We start from the raw sequence: 27,625 nt of genomic DNA, 5'->3' as shown, positions 1-27,625 counted from the left end.
GGCTCCTGGCTGAGCCACGCTGACCTGCTGCTACTGCTGGTCCTATAGACTGATCTGGGGGCCGCGGCTGGGACAACCCTGGATGGAGACAGATGAATGGAGAAGGTAAAAATCATTGTTTGTGCATTCGCAAAATCTATGGAGGTGGACATTAACTTGTCCGATACTTAAACTGTCAGGGGCTCGAAAGAAATCTTGTACACCTTGTATTCAGTAATTTATGACTTTCATTAACCTCTATTGGCTAAGGAGTTACACCGCTAGGTCTCTGGCAAAGGTTATAGGGTAATGAATAGACGACACATGTTCATATCAGCCGGCCTACTAGAACAGAGATTCTACATGAAGGTGCTCTGAAAAGGCCCGGTCTCACCATGCAAACACTGTTGAATAACTTTTATGGCTTGTTGTGAATGAAATATATTGTGGCGCCAGTTGCTTGCACTGCCAGCATGGACTCTGATCTCTGAGCACCTGAAAGCTACATGAGGATTCATTTTCAAACATAAAGTGTGACTAGTGTGGCAGAAATATTCCTTTTTACCGTTTCAGGTCTTTACTTAGTTTGACATTGGGGGTGCTATGAAATCGTTTAAAACCTGATCTGCACAGACACTCTGGATCTGCACAGACACTCTGGATCTGCACAGACACTCTGGGCCAGATTTATGTGAAGCATCTAACCCAGACAGATGTGCTGTATTTAGCAGCAGAAGCACCGGGCTGGAGTCGCAGTGTGTGTGTGGCATTTTTGTGCGAGTGTTCTCAAGCTGCGCCTCTCCCCTTATTGCACGTGCATTTCGTCAGTTTCTCTGGGAAAAATTCTCCGTCACTGGAAGGAAGGAAGTGAAGACACAGCACCGATGGGAATTACAAGAGCCACAAGGTTTTGTATAACAAAAACCTGATTATTAGAAATGACATAATTAGGGTATCATTGATGAACACAATATCTAATTACAGTAACTCAAATAAATAGCCTAGTGGACAGGGAATTGTGGGTGTATACAGTATACACACACAATTATCCTTGGCTGCAACCCAGTTGCAAATCATACAATAATTAGAGCCTTTTCCTTTTTCCATCTCACAGTAAATCATGTTTTAAAGAAAAATTGGTTGATATATTATTTTGTTTAGAAACTAAGTTTGTGGATAAACTAACTCCAAAACAAGTGGGACATCTGTTATTTGCAGGGTGGATAGACACAAGCAAAGAAGCAAAGAAAGGATGATGGAGAGCTCTAAATGCAGGGCCCGGCCCGGGGATGACAGGGGGAAGAGCAGTGCAGAGAGACAGATGGAGAGATGGACAGAAGGTGAAGGTCCATTAACGGCAGTGTCTAAACAAGATGGGAGAGCACACTGCCAGTGGAGAGAGCATTGATGAGTCAGAGGGCCAGACAATTATGTCTGTTCTATTATTGGGCCAATAGCTCCATCGACAGAGCGTCTCTCATCTCCCTCAGCATATCACTCATTCCTCCAGTTCAGCTCAGGGCCCTTCTCCAGAGACACTGTGGTTGAACTGCCATTTCAAAAAAACTAAATTGAGTTTGTGATCCAGCTGATGTTTGTCCAGGAAAACATATACTTTAACGATGTACGCTTTGTTTGTTTAGGTTGAGATTCAGGCCTGTGTACTCAAAACGAAGGCACATTTTACTATTATCAAGCAGTGCGTAGTGAAGCATATACACAATACAATAAACTGTTGTTCATTTGTCACAAATTGAAGAGTGGTTGTCGTGTTGATGAAAAGCTTCGGGGAAGGCGGAGGCATATTGTTTTTCAACGTGTCATTTTATTTCATCCTTACAGATATCGCCATCAGGGGCTTTTATGAGTCATTTGTATACGCAGGAAAATATCATCCCCAAGGGCACATTTGCGCACAGCACAGGCACACACACAAACACACACACACACACACACACACACACACCGTGTGACAAAGAGCTTTTGTCACATTCTCAGAAGGGTAAGAAGCTGTAAAATCTCTCTCAAACATCTTGACACAGTGTAAACACAGGCGTCACAATGCCATTCAGAAACCCTCCACATTCAGACGTTATGGTACAAGACCTAACCCACGCCTCTGGAAAAAAGGCTATCCAGTCTGACAGAATCACAGTTCATATGTAGCCTACATCCCTATATCACAGCTAATGGATGTCCTGTTTTTGGCACAACCTTAAGTGCTCTTAAGTGTCATAAAGACGCCCATAAAGCCTTGTTTCAATCTCCCCATTGTAATATTGCAGGTAAAAAGGATCCTGGTTCACATTTCACCTGCCTAATTATAGAACTAACCCACCTCCAATGTTATCGTATTCATTTAAGGTGAATGCGTTCAGAAGTCATCCAATGGACAAAATTATACAAATAGTTAGGACATATTCATATTTCTCTGTGTGAGAGATAAGCTACAAGTCTCCGGTGTGAATTATCACGTTAGCTTCACTGTTAATACCACTCTCACATCTATAGTCAATTTGGGGCTATGACCATCAGCTAGTAAACTTGGCATAAAGACTGGAAACAGGCATCTTGTTTGTCTGATCCATACAAAAAGTCTACAAACAAAAAGATGTGGTTTTACTGATCAGACCAGCAGTGTCCAGCTAGCCGTTTCACTCAGTCCTGTTCCTCTCTAAATGCTAAGCCCACTGGACTGTTGCCTTATACTGGACATTTCCCAGACACATACTGTAAGAGTGTGGTATCAATCATCTCGTCTACCTCTCTGCAAACAAAACAAATATGCGTATCATAACCACAATGTTCAACTATTCCTTTGAGGATTTCTTAAAATATTAGTTTCAAATGCCAGGGAATGGTCCATTGTTCTAAAACTGCAAGTCACAGCTGTATGTCAATTTACATTAGAGTGAGATTTATATCCAGAGACATGAAGAGTGGTTGAATGCTTCCTCACAGCACTGCACTGCAGAGAATCATATATTGTGGGTAAAACACACATTCACCGCTTCTCTCAGCCCTTTATCAGTTTATTCAGAAACTAAAAACTGGCAGCTGGAAAATCAACCGAGCCACTCTGTTAGACATCACAACACCAACCGCAACTGGCTTGTCTACCATGTTTGTCTTTGGGCCTGGGTCACTCTCCTAATGTATAGAAGAGATTAATGCACCATTACTGTAAAGCCATTATTGTATAGCCACAAGGGAAGGCAATTATTCAGGTCTCCTTTTTATAGTGAGTGGTGTCAAGGACAGGGATGGAGCATTATGCGTATCTCTTATGTCTGTGAGAGTGTCAGCCTCTGAAGCTTTAGTGACGCACGTACTTGGATGCAGCCACTGTACACACGGCCAATCCATTTTCACTTGTGACAATTTCCAGCAAGACGCACGCAGCGTACACAAACGCACACACACACACACACACACACACACACACACACACTGTCTCAAACGTGGTCGTCTTTTCCGGAAGCACTGTCACCACCCTGGCTTGCATCAATACTAACACACCCTCAACAATAGCACAGATGAGCTATCAGCCCGTACACAAGAAAGAAAAGATAAAGCCTCCTTTAACAGACACTGATTGGTCTTGGGATTCAGAGCTTTCACCTCAACTCGCTCAGGGAATAGAGGATCGTGGGCTAAACTGAGCGCCATCTCGGTTAAAGGTGGAATAAGTCAAATTCAGTGAATTTCTCCTCATGATCCGCTACCTGTCTGTACTGTGTGTTTGCTGACAATAAACCCCAGTGTCAATACACAGCCTGAGGCTCCGTAAACTGTCATGTAAACAAAAGTAAAACAAAGGGGGACCATCGTAGCTAGCAACATGCCCGTGCTATGTGTACAGGTAATAGATCGTGAGGACATATTTACGGATTTTGACAAAAAGTGATTTTGACAACAAACATTCTCCAGGTTTGCTGACTCCACCATTGAGATGCGAGCGGCACAGCTTTACCCCTCTGAGGTTTCAGCTGTCATTTTCATTCCAGTTTCTGTCAGACCGCAGAAAACATTACTCTCACACAGCATGTACCTCAGTTGCAGCAGCAGCAGCAGAAGCCTTGTTTAGACCAGACAAACTAACAGACTGGACAATTACATTTGATCAGCACAATTTACCTCCATGTGTGCACTTCTCAGCCTCTCAGCATGTACAATACAGCGCCAGACAGGAAGGTTGACAGATGATTCTAATGAGGAATTATGGGGATTCAAATGATTTTGATTATCTTTGTAAATATCGAGCCTGCCACTGTGGGGTACCAATCAGCCAGATGATTGGAACTATAGGTCTTTTGAAAATGCTCTTTTGCAGCTAATTTTTTTGTATGTTTGGGTTGACATTTACTGTTAATGGCAGTTGAAAACCACCAAACAATTCATACAAAATGTTTAAAAAAAAAGTTTAACTTTTGGTGATCTAATGACTGACACTGGAGTGAAGTGTGCCATGCTAGCTTACAAGAGCAACAGCACATTGAGAATGTCTCAGTACCGAGGGACAGAGCGATAAAGAGAGAAAGAGAGTGAGTGAGAGAGCGAGAGAGAGTGAGAGAGAGAGAGAGAGAGAATGGCGTCGGAGGGGAAATTAGGTCATGCTGATTTATCTCTCAGGAAAATAACCAGGAACCACTATTCTCATCATGTGCATCAATCAAATTACATCTTTAATGAAAAGATATGTGCGCACCACTGATACTAAATCACCCCAAAGGCAGCGACCGAACACCCTTCTCACACACATCCCACAAGGCACTGCTGCTCCTGCGGCCGTCTGTCACCCTCCAGAGAGAGAGAGAGAGAGAGAGAGAGAGAGAGAGAGAGAGAGAGAGAGAGCCAGCAGCAGAAGAAGATGGGCGAGCTGAGGACATGGGCCTTGTTGAAGAGCTATAAAGGGCAGGTGCAGCCGAGCGCTAAATGGACTGCTTGTTTTAGACACTCTCTCCATTGGATGGGAGTTTCGTGACAGCCAGAGGGAAGGAGATTGAGAACGGCTTTGCATAAACGACAACTTGGACTGAAGTTGATCAGAGTGAGCGGACTATGCAGACAGAGTCATTTGTAATCTGTATTTGTGTAATTATTGTGTGTGTGTGTGTGTGTGTGTGTGTGTGTGTGTGTGTGTGTGTGTGTGTGTGTGTGTGTGTGTGTGTGTGTGTGTGTGTGTGTGTGTGTGTGTGTGTGTGTGTGTGTGTGTGTCTCTTTGTCTCTTTGGTCATTTGTCTTCCTACACCCAACGGAACAGGGGGAATAGGTGTTGGAGTTTTTTTGTTTTTTTGCAACAAAGGAAATGGCCAGTATCTGTCAAAGTGACAGCTAGAGGGGGGAACAAAGAGAGGCAACAAGTATGGAGGACTGCAGTTCAGCTTTAAGTTACATTCTCATACTTCATGTCAGCCTTAAAATGTCTATTCTCCACCACAGCTCATCCATAATCCACCATATAATAATTTGCTTAAAGTAAGAAGCGCAGTGTATAGAATAACAGTATAGACGAGTATATTAGGGCCAGGGGTGGGAAATAAAATGAGGAGGAAAGTTTCTTTTTTTTATTATACACTCGGTAAAGTTGGAAAGATATTAACAGATCCAAACTTCTGGGATCTATAACTGCACAAAACACAAACGATGCATCTTTGCTATTAAGGACTCACTCTAAGACAATGGGCCACAGCCTCATTTATCGAAAAACGAGACATCCTCTGAGCTCGACTGATAACATTGCTCTTTATGTGCAGCGGAGAGTGTTAGAAGAGAGCACAGGGTCCGTATAGAAAGGGCAATGGTCTTGTTCAATGTCATGAGGTAGACGCCCACTGTCTGCCTTACGATGATAGCAAAGATCCCCCATCCCCAACAACACCCATCAACCAAGGAAGAGAGGAGCAGTTTGGAAGTGGCTGCAAAAAAACGCCACCAGCATCTGCAATTGAGCTTGGACATTTATTGGAAATGTTTCAGAGAATTTGCATGTATGAATAAGGGCTGATGTTACCCTTTATAAAGCAATCGCATCATTCCACATGTCCATTCCACTTTCCAACCACTTTGAAGCCAATGGAGTAAATAAAAAAATATTCCCACCTTAAATAAATCTTGAAGCATGCTATATTGGGTGAAAACACACACCTTCCTGTACTGTACCAACACATTTGACAGTGAGGAACATTCAAATCCTCACTGGAGGGGGCTCAGTCTATAGAAAAGCCCCTTGATCATTTGTCACTGGTTGACACATCCACCTGTTGTGTCACACCAGCCAGCTGGCCAATTACCACTCTATGCAGAGCAAGAAAATAGAGAGTGAGGCTGGCAAGGTGAGAGCACTGCAGCTGATCTGTGAAGACACACACACACACACACACACACATTTTGACCTGAAGTGTTAGAATGAAAATAAAAGATGATAATTAAATCTTCTCACTGTGTGCACGTGCAGTATATTTTCCGGCCTTTACTCAGAAAAACGGCGTTGGTAGTGGGTTGATGAAAGAAGACGCAGTTTGAGGCAGATGAGGAGGTCTTCAGGAACAATTCTTTTATTTACAACCAAACTCATCCTGCAGTCAAAACAAAGCCAATAAAAAGTTAAAGTGTTTGTAGCCAAAAAACTAATAGAGGTACATGCATAAAACCAAAAGCTATGAAAAGTTCCTGTATCCTAAAAGACCCGATTTTTCCAGAATTGTGGCTGCTTTTAACCCTAACCAGCTCCACCCTAATGGTCAGAGGGCAACCTCTGGCCCCCAGAGGACATCCTGAGTTTAGTCATCACCTAGAGTCGATATGTCACGTTGGCCAAGAAGTCTGATTCAGCAACTTTTAAGACAATGCTGCTGATGATGATGATGATGATGATGGCCAGGGTCAATAAACTACTGTTAACTCTTAGCCAGACTGTCTTTGATTAACTCACAAGACCGTCACCTTTGTGTGAAATTTGAATGATCTACAGGTCAGCCTTGAGGGTTTCCTCACTCAAGCAGCTGACATCCCTGACTTTGCCCCCTGCCAGATGAGGCTAACTGTCTTTGTCTCCTCTGTAGCAGTAGACCTTAATATAAAATGTATAGTAACATAATACACTACAGTAATCTTAGAATGTGTCATAACAAAATACACTACACACGTGACTAAAATGTGTATAATAACCACGGTGGCACAAACTCTTAAGAATGGGTTGTTGTTATTCTTGGCTGAGAGTGATCTATATTTTTTTTTCTCTTGAATGAATCGCTCAAGCTCACAACAGCAGACTGATTCATCCAGGAGGCTTTAATGGGGATGTATATACAGGGCTATTTCTGGTGTCTCCCTTAAAAGCCTCCCCAAGATGACGTGGTGTTATTGTCAACAGGTGACCACTCAGTCAATACCGCAAAATAAACAGCAGAACAACAGACATAAACCTACCTGCATATATAGCCACTCAGTCAGAGGGATTTTCAGCTTGCATTCCATTGGGTTTAAGATTTATTTTTATTTTTGTGCAACACTGCTGGCTCTGAGACAAATCATAACTTTCTTTCTAATAATGGCTGCTGATAATCAAGCCAAAACGTCCCTATGCAACATCTCAATGCAAAAAAAAATAGAGTAACCACATAGCCTATACTGCATTCCCTCTATCTGTTTTTTTTTTTTTTGCTTTCCAACATTCTAGTCTAGACTGTGTCAAGCTGTGTGGCAAATTCACCTGATTACATTGATCCTACATCAGATATACTGCAGAAATGCCGCACTTTACTCATTTAAGAAAAACAACAACACAACCTATTCTTTCTTGCCACCTCAGCTGACTGCTGGTGGTCTCAAATGCAAGCTTTAGCCACAGTGAGCCGGGCAGCTTGCAGCAAACGGCAGTGAGGAGGTGATCAAAGACATCTAGCAGAAAACGTGCATTTATTTCATATATAGGTAGTCTATGCAAGCGTGCACCGAGCATCTTAATAACACAACGTATAAAATAAAATAAAACACCTGACGCGCGTGTTGCTTTGATTCTTGCTCACCACAGCTGGCTGACAATCATTCAAATACATTCGCAGTGAGTTGGTGTGGAGAATCACTTACACAGGATCAGCGGGTGCCACCGGATGACCGCCAGTTACAGTCCCTTTCACGTTTATCCCAGATGACGACAATAATACAGACGCGGAGGGATGCGCCTTTTGCGAGTGTAAACTTCCGCGACACCTGTCCGTCCCCCGGATACTTTTGGCAAAGCTTTGGCTGCCCCTCGGCTAGTAGGCTTATCGCTCCCCCCTCCCCAACCCGAGAACCAGCCCCAAAGCAGCAGACGTAGGTACCGCTGAATGGGCGATCACGAGGTTTGTATTACATGGAAGGAGGAGGAGGTGGAGGAGGAGGGAGACTAGCGAGAGGTGAGGGATTGGCACCCAGCCCTCGATTCTTCCTCTATTGATTCATGGTGACACATAGCGGTGTCGGGATGATGGAGCCATCGAGGGGAAACTGCGGCTTTGAAATCAAAGATTATTATTACTTTGTGCTGGCACCAGGGCATCATGCATGAGCTCCAATTTGGCAGTGCTGTTCCTGCAGGAGTTGGAGGAGGAACAGGCTGGCTGCTCCATTCACAAAACCAGTCACAGTGGTCTCACAGAGGGATGAAACAATCCCAGTTAATCCAGCATCGATCTCTGAAATGTCACAAGTCTCCGTCTAACCCTAACCCTCTTAAACCATTGCATCACCTCACTATTTTAAAGCAATAGTGTGTAACTTTTTCATATGAATGACGTTTATATCAAGCCATCGCCAAATGTATTGACAGAAAGTTTATTAAGCCTATCAACTCCACACAACTCTGTAAACCTGCCCTCCCCCTCCCCCCAATAATCAGAATTCCTCATGGGGGCAACATAAATTACACGCTATAGCTTTAATCATCTGTAATCTCTGTTACATTTTTCACTTCTGGCCAATAAGAAAATCTAAATTCCATACAGCGAGAATACATTCCACAATGTGAATATCTATCTATCTAACGGCATGATTGTGTTTCACAGGACCAATACTCACTGTCTTCCTGAGTTGTGGTCTGGCAGAGCATCAGTGTTGAGGAGAAAAAGAATTTAAAAAAAACCTTCCCAGTGTTTGTTTTCTTTATTAGTGCTCAGCCCTATGGGAGAAACATGCTGACAGTGGTGCATAGCAAGAGCACTTTCTGGGCTGTGGTAAATCTTTAGCAAGATAAAGAGCTCATCCATAAATTGCAATAACAGGCTCATTTTTAGAGCTCATAAATCAAGCTGGGCTGACTTTATCCCAAGTCTGATTAAGGCTGCGTCTTAATGCCAGGAGAATTTTTCAAAGTCATATATTCTACCTATTAGCCCTTATTTTCTTTTTTTTGCAGAAAATACCTCCGTGTTGAGTAATTATGGACTTCTGTTCTGGAAACCTGTGGGTCTGTGGGTCACACCCTTGATCTACATGTAGAGAATCAGTCACAAAGCTGCTACTGCTGCTGCTGAGGCAAGTCCCTCTGCAATCTCAGGTATTTGGTTCATATCACAGTCTCAAGTACACAGTTAATACAAACACCAACCGTACTGCAAATATTTAATCCCAGATGAAAATGCAGTTCACAGAGGTACATTCACACACAGGCTGTTTCAAATTAGACTGGCAAAAAGATCAGCTGCATCACTTTTCAATCAAGTTTTCCCTCTCTCTCTCTCTCTCTCTCTCTCTCTCTCTCTCTCTCTCTCTCTCTCTCTCTCTCTCTCTCTCTCTCTCTCTCTCTCTCTCTCTCTCTCTCTCTCTCTCTCTCTCTCTCTCTCTCTCTCTCTCTCTCTCTCTCTCTCTCTCTCTCTCTCTCTCTCTCTCTCTCTCTCTCTCTCAAAAAGAGGCTCAGACACACTGGGCCAAAATGTTATAATTATGAAAGATGTACCCTTCTGTCACGGCTAGAATAAGCCCATTGTAGAAATATAAGGTTCTTGGCAATTATTGTGAGAAGGTCACGGGCGGGGATTATTCAAATCTTTGAACTGGAGCAAAATATGACTGCACAGTGGATGTTCAGTGGTGCACTTTAAAATGAGTGCGCTTATTATGGTTCATTGCTCTTTTCTCATTGCTGGGAGATTTAAATAAATCGTCTGCCTGTTGAATGGCAGTTTTCCACCAATTGCTTTGTCTGTAGAATTTAGCTAAAGCAGAGGTGACGAAACTTGTTGAAATATATACTGTAACTACATGGGTTGCTGCTGGTGTGACACTATAGAAGCAAGGCAGAGGAAAGACAAAAAATAATTTTGATCAGGTGAAACTAAGAGGAGAGGAGGACAGAGCAGGTACCATCATGACAAGATAAACTATACGGACAAAACTATTAGGCCACTTCATCATTGAATTCAGGTGTTTCATGCAGTCCCTTTGTGTGTATACAATCAAGCAGCTAACCATGCAAACCACTGTTTGTGAAATGTCTTCCCTCCTGGATATTCCACGATCAACTGTAAATGGTATTATTGCAAAGTGCAAGCATTTCGGAACCACAGCAACTTGTAAAGTTACCGAGCGGGGCTGCCGAGTGCTGAGGCGCATAGTGCATAAAAGTGGCAACGCTCTGCTGACTCAATAACTGCACAGTTCTAAACCACCTCTGGTATTAATAGCAGCACCAAAACTCTGCACCGGGAGCTTCACGGCATAATGATAATTCCATGGTTTAGCAAATTCATGCAAAAATAACATCACCAAGCACAATGCAAGTGTTGGATGAAGTTGTGTAAAGCAAGCCCCCACTGGACTCTGGCACATCTAAAATATGATCTGTGGTGTGACCAGATCATCAGGCTTCTTTATCTGTAAAGTTTGGTGGTGGAGGGATAATGCTATTGGGTTGGCCTATTGGTCCCTTAGTTTCAGTGAAGGCACATTTTAATGCTTCAGCTTCACCAAGACATTTTGGACAATTCTATGCTTCCAACTTTGTGGGGACCATTTTGGAAAGGCCCTTTTCTGTTCCAGAATGACTGTACCCCAGTGCACAAAGCAAGGTCCTAAAAGGCCATGGTTGGATGTGTTTGGTGTGAAATAACTTGATTTGCCCGCACAGAGCCCTGACCTCAACCCCATCCAACACCTTTGGGATGAACTAGAACAGAGATTGCGAGCCAGGCCCTTACGTCTAACATCAGTGTCTGACCTAATGAATGCTATTCTGGACGGTTGGGAAAAAAGTCCCATTGACACATTCCAAAATCTAGTAGAAAGCCTTCTGTATTGGTGACCCAAAACGTTTGTCCTTACGGTATAGAACAGTGGTTTTCAAACTGTGGGGGGCGCGGGGTTATGGCAGGGGGGGCGCGGATGAATATGTTATTTTCTTATTTTTTATTTTTTTTTAGTATGTGTTTTTTATATTAAGAGCACGGCATAGCTGGACAAGAGTTCTTCTGCTTCGTTCCTCTCACTGCATTTAAATGCATTCATTATATTACAGAGAAATAGGTCTCGTTAAAGAAAAAGAGCACCAAGCCCAACCCAGAGGACCCTGCATAATTTATTTTATTTTAAATTAATATCTTTATGGAAAATCCATGTGTCTTTCTTCAATAGCTTCTAATTCATCAGACCCAGTGTCTCCATATTATTTGTTCACACAAAATTCCTCATATTTAGCCTCTTAATTTTCCTCTCAAAGTGCATCAGATTCATGCATTTCACTTTAAAAAGGGGGGCATACCCCCGGACCCCCTAGGAGTTTCTGGTTCTCCGCTGGCTACTATTTTCCTCCAGCAAGACATTGGAGGAACTAGCGAAAAAACACTGGGTGTGTGAATGACATTTAACTAGTCAATAATTTGGGCAAGTCTGTCTGCCAATCTTTCTCACTCCGCTGCACACTCAGTCACTACTATCCATGCTTAAAGGAAGCAGGATTAAAACACTGGATTAAGATGTTAAAATGTATTAAAAAATGTGTTTAAAAACGCACAAAAATGTTTAGAATGTTTCAAAAATATGTTTAAATTTGTAAAATAATAATCATCCGCTGAAATTTGTTCTCTGAGGGGGGGCTCACTCTCTCACACTTTGAAAACCCCTGGTATAGAAGGATTACTGGGCCTGGTCACGGAGTAGCTCCCGTGTATAGCGAGGGGTTATTCTATGGGTTTTACGTCTCAGATCCTCTGGTCACAAGCACATTTCTTTACCCTTAAGGCAACTAAATATATATGTTTGAGTTAAGCTCTTTAACGGCTTAATGCTGCCGTAAAACAGGTGTTTATGCTTTACACGCACTTGACCTATGAGCCTATGTTTACATCTGCAGCCTTGAGGTGAACAAAGGAATCATCTCTTTATATTGTGGCGTATTGGCCAAGGTTTTTCCTACGTGAAAATGCAATCAGCAGGTCAGAGCGGCATGCCTTAACATGCAATGTGTGACAGAGTTTGTGAGCATTATAATTTCCAAAAGCCTCCCTCGGGCAGGGGCGGGGGGGGGGGGGGGGGGGGTGGGAGGGTTGTGTGATTGCTAAAGGGGAATATTTAAAGTGAATAACAGTGACTAAGGACAAAGCAAAGCATTCTGGGCCTTCTATCCGTGTCACATGCTGGTGTTACAGTGATCCTGTGTGTGTTGTCAGCTGTGACATTGTGTGTTTGGCGAAAGATTATAGTTCAACAGGCCTGAATGCTGGCATTTGAGGTCCCTTTTTACTCTGAGAGCTTCTCGGCACACTATATGAGCAACGATTTGTACAGCTACTGTAACTTTATGCTGGCAGGAAAACACACCAACCACTTGAGCCAACCCCTGCCCTCCCACTAGTGGGCCTTCAAAATGAAACCTGACACACCAGTTGATTGATGAATTAATGCCATTATTGAATGTGCTGAAGGACGCTAACCATGATTTTGTTATATTAACCCAAAAACGTGAAATACTCCTAAATTTTGGATTATGCTTTTGAATACAAAGCAAGCACTAAAAATAATGTGTTTAAGAGGGTAATCAATCAAGAGTTGTTCTTTACAAATTACACATTTTGGGGTTGCTATCCAAAATTTGGGGCATCATACAAACCCCTCAACATGTCAACGTGCACCTCAACTATGATTTTCCAAAATTTCTTAACAAAGTCAAAGATTTTGGCATGGCCAGCTGCATCTCTCGTATGGATTTCATCTTTTGTGATATGTTGGAAAAAGCTTTAAAAAACTATTCATTAGAAAGAATTAGAAAATCATTTCTGTACATGTTTCTCACAAATCTCAAGAATAGGTTTTTTACAGCTGTCCTAATTGCACTTAAATTACATAACAAATGTGCATTTAACATCAGTATGCTAGCTGTGTCAGGATGATAGAAGGTTTTTAATTAAATGTTACAGTACCTTTCTGTTATCCCACCACACCCTTAAGAACAACAATGGATCAACCATAACAGCGTGACTCATTGTATCATTTCGTATCATATCATCGTCAATCATATTGCTGTCATATAAAAATGTGGTGACGTCGAAGCTTTCAGGGAGGCAGCAGATGCGTCAGATGCGCTTACCAAACAGGAGGGGCGTTTGCACCTGCTGCTGCACTCAACATTGAGTCACTCTCCAGTGATCCATGATCTACATTGACCTACATTCAAAATCCGGCCTCTGTCTCCACCTGGTTACGGTGGCAATACCCTGCCTTTGTGGGCCTTTTGATCTATCCGGGAGGGACCCTTTTTTGAGGCCGGACCACTTCCTCTTTGGCTGTAGGTGTCTAATCACATCTGACATATGAATTAGGATCACACCTCTTGTAAAGTCCTCGTTTGCAGAATAAATATGTTGACAACATGGTTTCATTTCAAGGATCAATCAAACATAGCCTCTGCATTGCACACTTGCAAATTGTCAGAAAAGGTGCAGATCTAGTCACTTTCATTAGCCATATGGATAATATAATTCAGCCAGTTCACATGCATGTGTTAAGACATAGAAAGCATCATTTCTAACAGAAGGGAAAGTATGACCCCTCTTGAGTAGAATGATGTAAGATTACCTTGTAAACTGCAAGAGGCCATAAAGCAGAAGTGTACCAGCCCATAAAGGATACACTATAATAATTAAACAATCAATGGTAAACAATTAGCAAACTACAATTTGTTGTAATAGCTATGAAAGTAAAAGTATTACGGGCTTGAGATACTGCAGACCTCTGGGTCAGAGGGATTGATTTTGGATTAAAGATCCTGTTTTTAAATCCCACAATAACATGTGTGTTAAGTCCTCTGCTACACCAAGATGAACTAAATACCCGTCGGCTTATTCTGTCTGCAGACTATCAGTTTATTCCATTTAAACATACATTGTCCTGTGGTGGGAGGTGGAGGTGATGCCTCTGCCTACTCAGCATGACTAATTGCCCATAAGTGGCCATGCATGCCAGTGTTGGAAACAAAGCCTCACAAATACCAAACAAACACAGTGAGTCACTCTGTGCATTGTGCTGTTACTCACAGTGTGGTTTAATGGAGAGGAAGGGGCACTTCATTTTAATTTAGAGGAAACAAAAAGAGAAACCGTTTCCAAGTTTAGTCATTTTCCATGTGATGGGGCTCTGCCCGGGCGGAAGAGTCATGAAGCCATTTCCCCGGTTAATATAGCTAATAAACAAGAGATGATTGTCCCATGGGTTGAGTAATGAGTTAAAGAAGGAGCTGAAGGAGTAATTGAAAACAACCTTACCTCCAGGACACACTACAGGCACAAGCTGAGCTGTGGCTGTTAGTGCTGGATGGGGCCAGTTTGCTCAGGTGCTGCAAAAATACCTTCAGAGCAGATGCTCATTAAGACCGATTTGCATTCGAACTCAAACAAGTGAACAAACTGTTAGTGAATGAACATGGCAGGCCATGGAAAGTAAAGTATCGGGACAACAGGAGGTCAGATGTTCCTGTGACACTCAAAGACGCTCCCTTTAGCCTCCAGTAGACCCAGAACTAATTGCGTTCCCTTCCAGTGTTCAGAAAGCACAACATATTGACTGGTCAATTTCCTCCTAGACTGTATTAGTCACACAGCACAGAAGCTTTCTAACCTCCCTCCTTTGCCGTGTTTTCTTTCACAAATGTGGATGACTGAGAGTAAATTTGCCAGCCATTCCAATTCCCCTGTACGCTTGCCAATAGCTCTCAGCAGCCAAGTTGAGCCCCAGCTGTTTACGACAGAGGTGTTTTTGTTGCTAGTAGCCACGCAGGACTGTAGGATATTTATATGTCTGAGTTTCAGTCTTGCTTGTTAACACACACACACCTCAGCCTGGACTATATTTATTCCAGCAACCTATGAGCGCTTGTCAATATCTGAAGAAATATAAACGAGTAAATGAAATTGCACCAGCTTGTTGTTTCTTTATCTTCTAGTCCAAAGAGATATCACCACTACTTCCAACAAATGACACAAGTTAAAGCTGCACCATTCTTTTTTTTTTTTTTTTTTGCTTCCTTCTTTTTTACTGTTTTGGTTCGGTCTCAAGGCACTCATCAACCTTATTTTTCGAGTTGCAACAAACAGCTGATTTCTGCAAATGAAACTGTATTTGACCCTCTGTATGCTACCTGCCTAGATGGTAAACAAACAAAGTAAGGGGCCAGCTAGCAAACATTACCTAGCTTAAAGCTGCCGATATATTTTACTCAAGAGATGGTGGAGACCAAATCAGAAATAAAAGGAGATCGATTATTACTCATCAGGTCTCATCAAGCAGACCAAAACCAGGCACAAAATACATGATAATGTTGCTTTGCCCAGAGGTGCCAAAAAAGTGAATGTTTCTCAAAGTGATGTGTTATGTTGTTGGATTGCAGATGTATTAGCAGACTTAGTTGCCAGATATGTGAAGATTTTTACAAAATGACATGCAATTTGAGGACATAAGTAAGAAATACAGTTACATAACTGTTTTTTATATATGCACCGATCATTCAACATGCTATAAACTAGCATATAGTAACATGTACATAACCTTTTCTTAGCCTAAGCAAAGAATAGCAGCCAAAATGACAAAGCCTTCACTTTATCACAACACATCTGACATGGTGTATAGGACAAAAAGCTAGCCAGCTTTAACAAGCCTGTCAGTGGGCTCTCCAGGGACAAGTAACTAATGTGATTATAGAATTGATTCCACAAAGGCGATTCCTATCTCAGTACATCTATAGAACAACATGGTTCATTATGGATCCATATTCCCTTGAAATAGACAAACATGTTAGACATACTCTGATTATGAAGTGTGTAATAATAACGCATGCTCGGCTGCAGCTGGAGAGACATGAGCCCGTCCACACACCTCGTCTCCCCCAGATACCGATATGGTCGGCTCCCTCCTGTCGTCAAAGGCTTCAAACTCTCTGTGGCATTGTTTGAATCTAACTGCTTGCTGCCATGGTAACCTGAACGGAGAGAGAGTGGGATAAAAAATGAGAGATAGTTGGAGGGCACGACCCGTACCACGTCAGACTCTCTCTCTCTCATGATATCCTGTTCAGTATTCTGACTGAATGAACAATGGTTGGTTTTTGTGGTCGTATTATAATAACTGGACGAGTCTGAATGGCACTGTCCATGAGGATACAATACTATTATTATTATTTTTTTTTTAACCTTTGTTTATACAGGTAAATCCCATTAAGACTGGAGACTCTTTTTCAAGGGAGACCTAATTCCCATTCACACGTTACCATTCACACACACACACACTCATACACCGATAGCAGGCTAACTTTTCCACATTCACACGAGGCAAGGTGGGTGAAGTGTCTTGCCCAAGGGCACAACAACCATGACACAAGCGGCAGGGCGGGGATCAAACCGCCAACCCTTCGATCATTGGCCGACCCGCGTTTGCCTGAGCCACAGTCACCCCTCATTCCTCAGTTCTTCTCTAGGACACTGATTTGTACACAATAAATGATCTTACTCTTGGTGATGGGCAGGATTTTGAACATATCAAAACAGAAAAATAAGCAATTAACTTCAAAACCACTGTATGAAAGAGTACTAAATATGCAATTATGACCAAACTATGATTAGTGGCGTGACAGATGTTTGCCTGCTGACACTCTCTGGCAGGAGTTTTCCAGATGCATAGAGGTCATCAAAAGGCAAAAGTCAGAGCAAGAGACGGAAACATTTGATACTGCAAGGGCTCAAAGAAATGCAGATACACCTTCAACCCTGCGTGAGATGGACCAAATTGATCCGACCAAAAGTCAGACTGTAGAATGAAAGCTATTTGGCTGAAAACCTTTTGAACTCCTCATGTTACTCTGAGAGATTTGCAACAGACATTTCACTTCATATTGATGTTGGCATAACTCACATCAATGTACTTACATACAACACATGAATGGTCTGGTTTTTTAGCTGAAAAGGTAGTGTGTGTATGTGCGTCATGTGTGCAGGTGCCATTCAAAATTTTAAAAATCCTTTGAAGGTCTGGCATGGTTTTTAAAAATGCTTTGGAACCACCGCCCGAGAGAACGCAACAACCTCTTAACTTTCGTATTGTTTTCTGGTCTACAGAGGATACGAGAATTTGGCAGCCATTTTTGTTCACATGAAATAGGAGAAACACACTGGGAATCAACCAAACTGAAGGTGAATTATGAAAATAGCTACTATTAAAGAGTGTGAACCGCATATCGTTTCATGCCGAGACTACATGTCTCTCAACAAAGAAACCCAGACAATCGTAGTGTATGAAAGCAAGTGTGACTTTTTCCGTTATATGAATTAATGTTTCAACATGCACATAGCCTATTTTCTTGTGTTTGTATAAGATAGGAGTTCCTGCGGGTATGTGTTGAATCGTTTGAGTCACGTCACGTCTCCAGAGAGCCCCAAGTGACATGTGACGTACGATTGAATTGATTATCTACAGAATGAATGTTTTTCTCTGGGAGCTTTGATGTCTAAATTGATGAGATTCAAAGGACTGCATTTGCAATAAAGCTGTATTTCATCTGCCTCGTTTGGGAAAATGAGTGCCGTGATTGCAGAGTGCCTTTTTATTTAGTCAAATAGCGTAGGGATGAAGACAAATACAGTCAGTAACTGATGATATATATCTAATAAGCACGTTGAGTGAAATGAGATCTCCTCCGTTTGAGCATACTAATGCTCAAACAGCCAAGGACACATAATGGTAAAGTGAAACATACAATAAGAAGTAGTCAGACAATATTTGCTCTTTGTTCAATGACAAACAGACAAATTGTGGCCCAGCTGTACACTGTTTTCCCTCAGCCTCGTCCTTGGCTTCCTCTACTGTCTCCACATGAGTGGATTGAAAGCCTCGCTGCGTATTTCTCTCCCTAACACCTTTCACAACGCTGTTACCAAAGCAGCGGCAGAGAAAAAACAAGAGGTCAATGTGCTCTAGAGTAGACTATTGATTTGCAATCAGACCTATAAGCCTGTCCAGTTGCACAGACAGGAGAGAGGAGACCTGCGTTTCACCCCCCTTATTTCTCAGCTAGAGGTTGTAACACCACATTAAACCCACACTGGTCATGCCTTATACACATTCAAGTTCCATTCATCACATTGGAAGGTGCTTTTTGGAGCATGAGCTTGTTTTCCAAATGGAGGCCTGGATGAGACAAATTTCACCTCGATGCACAAGAGGTTAATATACTGTTGTGTCTGGTTCATTTAATCTGGAAGCATGTTATATGTCCTCCATTTGAAGCAAATCCACTCACATTGGCTATTGTTTGCTGAAGTGATTCGATGCACATACCAATAGGCTATGCAGGGCTATAAAGGATAAAGTGTTTCATTTACAGCAAGACTGCTTCATAAAGCAAATTGCTTAACACGATCCTTTTATATGTATGTGAGAACACGGCTTTCTCCAGATGAAGAGTGATTTTCTTAGATAGTTTTTTCTTACTGTGTTTAAAAGGAACACAATGCAAATTTTAGATGCAGCACAGCTGTATACAAAGTCAAAGGAAAGACACGTTTAGAAGCAAATTCCCCCGGGGCAGCGTAAATTGATGCAACGATGAATCTGTGTGAGTAGAGAAGCTTTCAACTTAAGTGAAACATTTACATAATGAGACAGAAAAAGGAGAAAGAACAGAGAGAATTAACAAAGACAACTGGAGTTCAGACAGAGGATGAGCTGAACACAGTCACATTGGTGCTCAAAACTCTTATTTGCTTTCTGTCTGAGGGTAAGATGACCAGATGAGGAGAAGCAGGTAACCACCAAATAACTTAGCTCAGTATATGGACTGAAGGCAGGTGGAAACTAGCCTGATGAGACCAACCTGATCTTCAGTGCTTTGTTTCTATCCCGCAGGTCAGTTTGGCCAATCTACGTGGGGAGGAGTCTTCTCAAAAAATTACCAAATTTCGATTGGTTCATGTAGTCCTCAAACCTAGCCTTGTGAGATGGCTATATCTCAAGAGACAACAAGAGCAAATCAGGGTTCTGCCTTCGACTAACTGACAGAAAGTAGGGAGGGCCCTGTCTGACTTGAAGCTAGAGTGATTACTACATGAACCAATCAGGGGCTGCCCTCCACTAACGGATGGGGTAAGGCTCCTCCCCACAGAGATTGTAGAAAATCCAGACTGATTTGCAGGAGAGAAACTAATGTGAAACAGCAAGCGTGACTGTCCAAAGGTTACAAAAACGCCATTTAAATTCTTGCTTGTTTTGTAGGTGCTGTAGTACATTCTTTTAGGTTTTGGCAGAGCGATGCTAAATGTACCAATGTTTCTAGCCTTTATGCTAAGCTGCAAAAAGGTGACTTGGTGTTTTTCCAAGGATATCAAACTATTCCTTTTGAATAGATCAGATTTCATATTTCAACAAAAGACATATTTTAACTTACCCCTAGTCCCATTGTGTTAATAATTTTCATATGGACTTCTTTCTGCCAAAGGAATGGAAAAACGGTTCACAGAAAGGGTTGTCGATGTTACAGGGAAGACAACATACTTTTGAAATGTCTGAATATGTTTTAGCAAAGCTTTCAGCACACCACAAACCAAACTTAATTCACCTCTATATCATTGGTGAAGGGGAATTATTTTCAAAGACGGATTTATTAAAATTCTGGGCACATTGAAAACCAAAACTGTCTGCACGAATAGGTACCATAAGAGTTAAGAATTTGTTTCTCTGTAATTTGGGTGTACCAGAACTTGAACAAAACGGTGCAGGGAGAGAGCCGATGTTTGAATTCCATAATCCGAAACATCCATCACTTTCTGAGTCATGGCTCCTGATCCAGATGTTGTTTCCTATAAGTCACATTTTCTGTTTTCCCTGGTCCGTCTTCCCGCCACACCGCTTTGTTTGCGACACAAACACATTTCTACAAGCACTTACTGTATGTGCTGCAAATGACCTGTGTTCTCATCTCAGAGCAGACAGTACGCAGTGGAGAAAATGTGTTTTTTATATATAAACAAGGTCAGAATCTGCTAGAGCATGATCCTCAGACACATTGACAGCAGCTCAAAGCAAAGCCGCTGATGAATGACACTTCCCATAGGGAGGTATGGAGAGGGCCGACACTGAGAATGGCTCTGCATAGCTAATATCTAACACAGTCAACTCCCTGAGAGGAAGTTACTTCAAACTTGAAAGTGTGGAGTGAATAACAGGGATTTGGGCGTATGAAATAACTCTCCATCGCTGTGATTGCTGTCTCTTTGCATGACCACGTTGTACACTCGTAACCCTGGTAACACCATTTCCACACCTCTTGCGAGAAGTCACCTGATGTTTTGTTACACCAAGGCACATGCTCGGCTGGGAAATGACCCTGGAATGACTTGCTTGGCCTGTCCGGTATAAACGCCCACCATGTCCATGTCTGTCCACCCGTAGAATATCCACTTTGGATATGTCGGCTGCCAAGTAAAGCAATGTTTGCTGTTTTGAGGTCATTTTACACTCTTGCCTTTCTTTTGTCTCCTGACTTCACACACCCTCGATAGCCTGTAGCTGTCTAGCCAGTGGTCTTAAAGAACCTCCAGGGAGAAGTGTGCAACAACAGTTCCTACACAGCGTTGAACATACTGTATCTCAGGGGGGGAAAAAACGATTTAAAAAAAGGGGGAGCCATGAAGATGAATAACCATCTTTCATTCTACCGACTCAAACCGTGACTCACTGGGAAACTATCAGAGACGACGGCACAGACGCTTTCGCAATAGTTTTCAAGTTTGTTGAGCTAGAAGAAGCAACACCTTTAGGCCGATATGATAAAGGATAGCACAAGTGGTATGTGGGCTTGTCTTGTTATGGGGCCGCAAATGAAACTCTGCAGCAGTTTTCTAGTCCCAGTGCGGAGACTATTCCTCAGCAACCCAGAGCCTGCAGGCTTGAAGACTGTTTTTTTCTCTCTCTCTCTGCGCTCCCACTCACTCTTTCCATCCTGTAATACACCTTGAGACAGGGTGCCTATTCATCTACAACTTGCCGCATCAGGAGATGCATTCTTTATGGTGTGCTGTGTTTTAAAGGCCCGTATAAGCTCCTGCAGAGGCTTTTAATGCTCTCCAGATCTTGTTAAACATACAGTACAATTTGAAGAGAAGATTAATGAGGTTTCTCTCTATGTTTTTCCCAGTTTTTTCTCTTTCCCAAATGATCATGTGCAGTGTCCATAACCCCCAATAGAATTATGGTGATTTGTATTCACATCTGACCGTTTGGGATTTCTTGTTCAGTCAACAGAAGTCTGCTAGCTGAAAGATGGATCGGCAGTGCTGACAGCAGCTGTATATTCCACTGGGAAGTCTGCTGAGGAGTAATTACTGTAATTCCAAAAGGCTTACTGAGGTGTTTGGAACAGTGCGGAACCGTATAAACAGTTCCGCAGTCATCGTTGAAAGCACAAGGATGGAGATTCATCGATGCTGAGCCTGGAGACAAATTCACCACCTAATCTGGCATTACTAGAAACCTAACCACCAATCCTTCATTTGTTATGAACAGAGGTTTGATAACACCAGTTTCACTTCTCTCTCTATCTCTCTCTGTCTCTCTCCCTACTCCTTCTGTGGTCTCTATTATTTAAAACACACTCACTAAAGCACACACTCACGCACACTACAGTACACACTCACACACAACAGCAGACACACACACTTTGGTGGAAGCTCTAGTGCAGGCATAAGTGGAAAATGTCCTTCATACTCCTCTTTAGGTAAGGGGGGGGGGGGATTTAAAGGGGGAGGCCCCTCAAGATGTCTGACATGTTTCTGCAGGACCGCAGGCCACTGGCTGGCTTAGAGCGCAGGCTTGCGGTGGGCTGTTTGTCTGCGTGAAGCTGGCATGGCCTCCCATTCCCCTGCATCTGGTCCCCATTAGCAGAGCCGAGAGTATAAAGCAGGGAGCTGACAGGGGCTGGGAGCACTCTCTAGTTCCTGCTGCCTGGATCATGGGGTTTACTGTCTGGATGTGCGTACTCTGCCTGCAGGCCAGCCTGCTGTCACACGCCCTCGACTGCTCGGCAGCAACACAGGGAGAGCTGTGTGTAAGCAAACGGACCGCAGACGGACAGGTAAGAGATATAGGCCAACACCTTACAATGGAGGTGATAGTTAGGGGTGAGAGCAGCGGTCACCAAAGTGTTCATTATGTATCAGTCATTGTCAGGGCAGTGGTGATGACACTACACAGTGTAAGTGCAACCTGTGTGAGTAGATTTAAATGTTGTTTGCCGGACCAAGCGACATGATAATGGACTTCTCTGTGAAATGTAAGTGAAAAGAATCTGATTTATCAGCTTTGTCGACAGGAAGGCAGCTATTAAACATTTTATGTAATGTAAGCTGGCAGTGGGAAGTCAGTTTGGGTTTAATTATAAAGCAGTAGCCTGTTTAATGTTTTGGAAAATGACTGAATTTACATAATGTGAATTGTGAACTGCCAAAATAGTCATTTTCTGTCTTTTACTGCCGCTTTTGTACAAGCCACATCTGAGTCGATTAAGAGTTTCATGAATTGGTCTCTTAACTCTTTTGTCTAACAATCCCTGACTGTGGTTGGCACATGTTTATAATAAGGGAGATCATTTGGCATTGACCTTGTCAAACAGTATCAATCATGAAAAGAATGATAATTGTTTTAACAGGTTGTACATTTAGTTTGGGTTGAAATGAAGAAGGCTAGCCTACTGAAGTGATATGGTCTGAGTTTTTTTTTTGTTCAGACAGAGTGTGGTGAGTGTTTACTCAGTAGTACCTCAGGTCAGAGGAAGCCAGTAACCCTGCAGGAATGTTACTTCACTCTGACTCCTTTCGGAAAAGAGACTGCTGTGACGATAATAGTGGTCAAGTGTGTCTCGAGGATGGCCGGAAAAGTGCACGGTCTAACCCTGACCTGTGGGGACATATCTGTTTTTTTTTTCCTTCATCTTTTTTAAGTCTAAGAGAAACAAAGTCTCATTGTAATGGTTTTCCCAGCCGTAATGCCACCCCACCAAAAATACACCCCTCCGTGGAACAAAACCTTTCTGCTCCCTTTTTGGCTTTTTCATGTGGCAACCGGCTGTTATACTTTAAACTTGTGGTTAGCACATTTTTTTTTCTCTCATGTGGGTCAGTCCTCGTGTTCTGTCCAAAGTAATCACCCTCATCTGGACAACGGATTTTCGACAGCTGCAGGAGGAGAAGAAGGGAGGATTTCTTTCACCCTCACATGAAAGAGTTCTTAAGTGGGAATTCTGAGGGCGTTTGTGCCGCATAAGGGCTTTTTTTTCTGCAGCCCTTATTTGTATTTTAATTACAGCGTGAGCAATTTGAAGCCTCAAATGCGGTGGGAACTGTAACTAATACCCGATGCAGCATCTTTTGCAGAGGCAACATTTGGCTTAGTTTACTTGTGTTTTTGCCTTTTTTTTCTTCCCCCAGCGAGGTCACTTATGTTTATAATGGATTGGAATACATTAAATGAGTCATTTATGAGACTCGTCAACACACACACACACACACACAACGAGCACGACATGCGGAAAGCCAGATGGATAGAGGCAGCTTATGATGGAGGCAGAATATTTTTAGTTAATATCACACACGCACTCAAACACACAATAAAAAACAGACACACATGCACACATGGGCCTACATAACATGTAAAAATGCACAAGGATTGCAGCTCCCACCAAGAAATGCTGCAATGTGTTGTGACTTGGCTGACTGGAAGAATTATTTGTTTAGTCAAGCAAAGCCATTCATTGTGATATTTTGTTAGAAAGGACAGGTTGGGTTGGTTTGACTGGGTCACTGGGCTATTTTCCCATAGAAAAACATTTACTATGTGTTCCCCATTCAACTGTGTGGAACACATAGTAAAATCAAACCCTAACCAGCGTGACGGACCAGTGAAATGGTCCAGCTTTTTACAGTAGCTAGCTGTACAGTATGTGTGGAAACAATGTCTAGCATTTGCTGCAGTGTGTGACTTTCTAAGTATTTGTATTAAATATAAATTAACTTTTGTACTGCACCAGTGTTGAGCCTCTCTCCTCTTCCTCTCCCCAGTATGATGAACAGAAGCAGCAGAGGGCGCTCCCCTTAGCTGAAGGACTGGTATGTTCCAACACTTACTCTACTGTCATACTCAAGGGGTTAATAATGCTCTGTGGGAGCAGGTTTAGTTCTAAGGCAGCCTAGTTCATGGTCACAGGAACGCAGATAAGAGGAAAAGACGTCATCATGCCAGTAGGAAGATTAGCAACCGAGTTAAATGAATTTGGTGTGGGAAGGGGAGGATGGTTGTGATAGGTTGCTGGAGTTCATTCTTTCATGTATAACACAACACACAGTTATGTTAGTCCATGCGAAAGGAACCAGTTAACTATATTACTGATACAAATAATGATCTGATATAATTGAAAAACAGACTAGCACAAGTGACTGGAGTCCCCTTCGCACAGTAGCAATGTGTGCATCCCTGCAATAACATACACGTACTGCAATTACCATTCAACTCCAAGCTGTACGGAATAGTTCACAAAGCTCAATCCACAAAGAAAATCATAAAAAGGTAGGCCAACAGCAATCAATGTGAGCTCTCAAAATGGCATCTCCAATGATTGCGAGGGCAAATATCTTGAAGCTAATGTAGCCGTCTCTGTTTTCAGCAGAATGGAAAAAGAAAAAGAAGGAGGAGGAAGTTATTATCCACTACTGGAAAATTGTTGACTTTTTTATTTCCCGCATTTATAGAGCTTGGTGAAGAGCGGGCATGGTTAAAAATCTACCACAAAGTCCCCCCTAATTGGCATGCTGAAACCTGTTGTTTCTCAAAGTGACGAGGCCAATCGATAGCAGTGCCTCGTTCATGTGCCGATCAATGCCAAATGCAGGAAATGGGCCCGAGCCATTGGCAATAACAATTTTGCAGTTTCCTTCCCTTTAATATGGAGTTTGACTGCCAATAATAACAATAAACACAAGAGGATAGTGAATGTGCAGACAACACTAGACTACAGAACAGAACAGGAAAGGGAGAGAGAGAGAGAGGGAGAGAGAGAGAGAGAGAGAGAGAGAGAGGGAGAGGGAGAGAGAGAGGGCACAGGGAGAAACAAACAGAGAGAAAGAGAGGAAACCAAAAACAGTGTGCTTCACTCAGCATCCAGCTCACCCATGACTTGATGCAGCAGGAGAGGTTGTTATCCCTCTGTGGTTGTGTGACTGTCTTCACCCTTGTATAGGTTTCGCTCAGACGTAAGAGACATTTGGAGCGGAGGGGGCCCACCCACCTGAGCCACTCCAGCCTGCCCGGTGCCTTCTCTGCCAGAGGCTTCCCTAACACTCTCATCCAGGTAATAGACCGCTCCCGTTACTCACACTGGAGTCACACTGAGCCCTATAAGCCAAGTGCGGAGGGGAAAAGCTGGGAATGGTTTTTTTCAGCAGTGGTGGTTTACAGCCGTGGTTGCCAAAGGTCCAGAGAAGTTTAGTCATGCTGCATCATCTGAAACAAGGAAATAATCCACTGAAACCACACTATTTGTTCACCAAATTGTTACAAAAGTACCATATAAGAGCTTCCATGTTAGAGTAACACTACACTAAGAGGGGGATGAGAATGTAATGGTCAAAACAGGGGGGCTGCATGGGATTCACCTAATTCAATTCAGTAGCCTGAAAGTGTGAGTGAGTGAGTGAGTGAGTGAGTGAGTGAGTGAGTGAGTGAGTGAGTGAGTGAGTGAGTGAGTGAGTGAGTGAGTGAGTGAGTGAGTGAGTGAGTGAGTGAGTGAGTGAGTGAGTGAGTGAGTGAGTGAGTGAGTGCGTGCGTGCGTGCGTGCGTGCGTGCGTGCGTGCGTGTGTGTGTGTGTGTGTGTGTGTGTCTGTGCATCTGTGCATCTGTGTGTCTGTGTGTGTACGGCGTGTATCAATGCACAAACTCATCCGTGTGTCTGTGAACTCTTGTAGGCTGACAGGTCCAGGCGACACTTGGCTCAGGCTGCGAACAAGAAAAAGAACAAGCGTAAATCCCGCGTCGGCTCCTACTCCCTCCTTAGCAACGACAAGAAAGTCAACCTCCTACAGGTGAGTCTCCATGGCAACACCTAGAGGAACTGAGGAAAACAGCTGGGTCAAAGAGGCCGGATGTGACAGATATTAGGCAGAGTTATAATAAGGCCAACTTAGTTTGTTTGATTGGATCTGTTGGGTCTGCTCACCACCTCTATGCTATGTCCGTTGTTATGGATTTCTTTTTGCAGTAATGCTGTAATAAGTTCATGTCCTTGCAGAAAATGTCAGTTTTTAAAAAGCAAAACTCTCCTCTGTGTTGAATTTAACTTTTAGGTGACCAGAGCGAGGAGACAGGTGAAGATGGAGCCTTCCAAGAGGGGGTCATCAGGCCGTTCTGGGGCTTTCTCTGTCCTTGTGAGTCATTATATACTGTTTATTCTCTCCCACACACACATGGGTGCGCACACACACACACACACACACACACACACACACACACACACACACGCACACACACACACACACACACACACACACACACTGACTACATTTGAATAATATATTTACGTGATGTGTTCTGTGCTCTCTAGGGAGATCCAGGAAATGACGGACAGAACAGCAGACCCAAAAGAAGCACACAGAAGATGAATGCAGCAAAATAAAATGACTTTCTTACCAAAGAAAACATGTAAAAAAAAGAATAACTGGAGATTGGTGTGACATATGGAATAAGAAATGTGTTTCTTTGAGTTTGATGTGCGTGTCCACCATTGCTGTCTCAACTGTATGCTAGCGTGCTTTCACCAGCTAGCCTGCACTTACGGATACTATTTTATATACTGTTCTAAGTTTCTAATATATTCCTGCATGTCTTAAAATAACTTCACAAAAGATCCCTTATTAATATTTCTAGTTTGCCATTGTGTTGTAACCTATTTAATCACAGATTCCTTACGAAGATTAGGGGTATATTTTTGCAGAAATATTTCTTGTGTTTTTAACAGATTTCAATAAAAGTTTTTAGTGGAGACATATGGTGTGAATGTCTTTCAACATTAGGCACGTAATGCTCCACTGGAGCCTTCTCTATAAATTGGATAATAGTTTTACACTCTGGGCTCCATTAAGAAAGC

At 42.7% G+C, this 27,625-nt stretch overlaps 1 protein-coding gene across 1 annotated transcript; it reads left to right on the top strand.

Moving 5' to 3' along the window:
- Nucleotides 1–1,231: 1,231 nt before the first annotated feature.
- LOC307268074 (uncharacterized protein) lies at nucleotides 1,232–27,522 on the top strand (the record flags this gene model as incomplete). The annotated part of the gene is made up of 10 exons (XM_080050592.1): nucleotides 1,232–1,319; nucleotides 5,736–5,802; nucleotides 6,257–6,314; nucleotides 11,090–11,201; nucleotides 22,272–22,567; nucleotides 24,549–24,596; nucleotides 25,724–25,834; nucleotides 26,448–26,564; nucleotides 26,826–26,906; nucleotides 27,083–27,522. The coding sequence occupies 10 exons, from the start codon at nucleotides 1,232–1,234 to the stop codon at nucleotides 27,152–27,154; spliced, it is 1,050 nt and encodes a 349-aa protein (XP_079906718.1). The 3' UTR covers nucleotides 27,155–27,522.
- Between the last annotated feature and the right edge of the window lie 103 nt (nucleotides 27,523–27,625).

Source organism: Ammodytes marinus (genome assembly GCF_949987685.1).
Source record: "Ammodytes marinus genome assembly, chromosome: 21".
In the NCBI taxonomy this organism is placed as follows: Eukaryota; Metazoa; Chordata; class Actinopteri; order Uranoscopiformes; family Ammodytidae; genus Ammodytes; species Ammodytes marinus.
The sequence above is the reverse complement of the archived record's forward strand: the minus strand, read 5'-3'. Positions and strand labels throughout refer to the sequence as shown.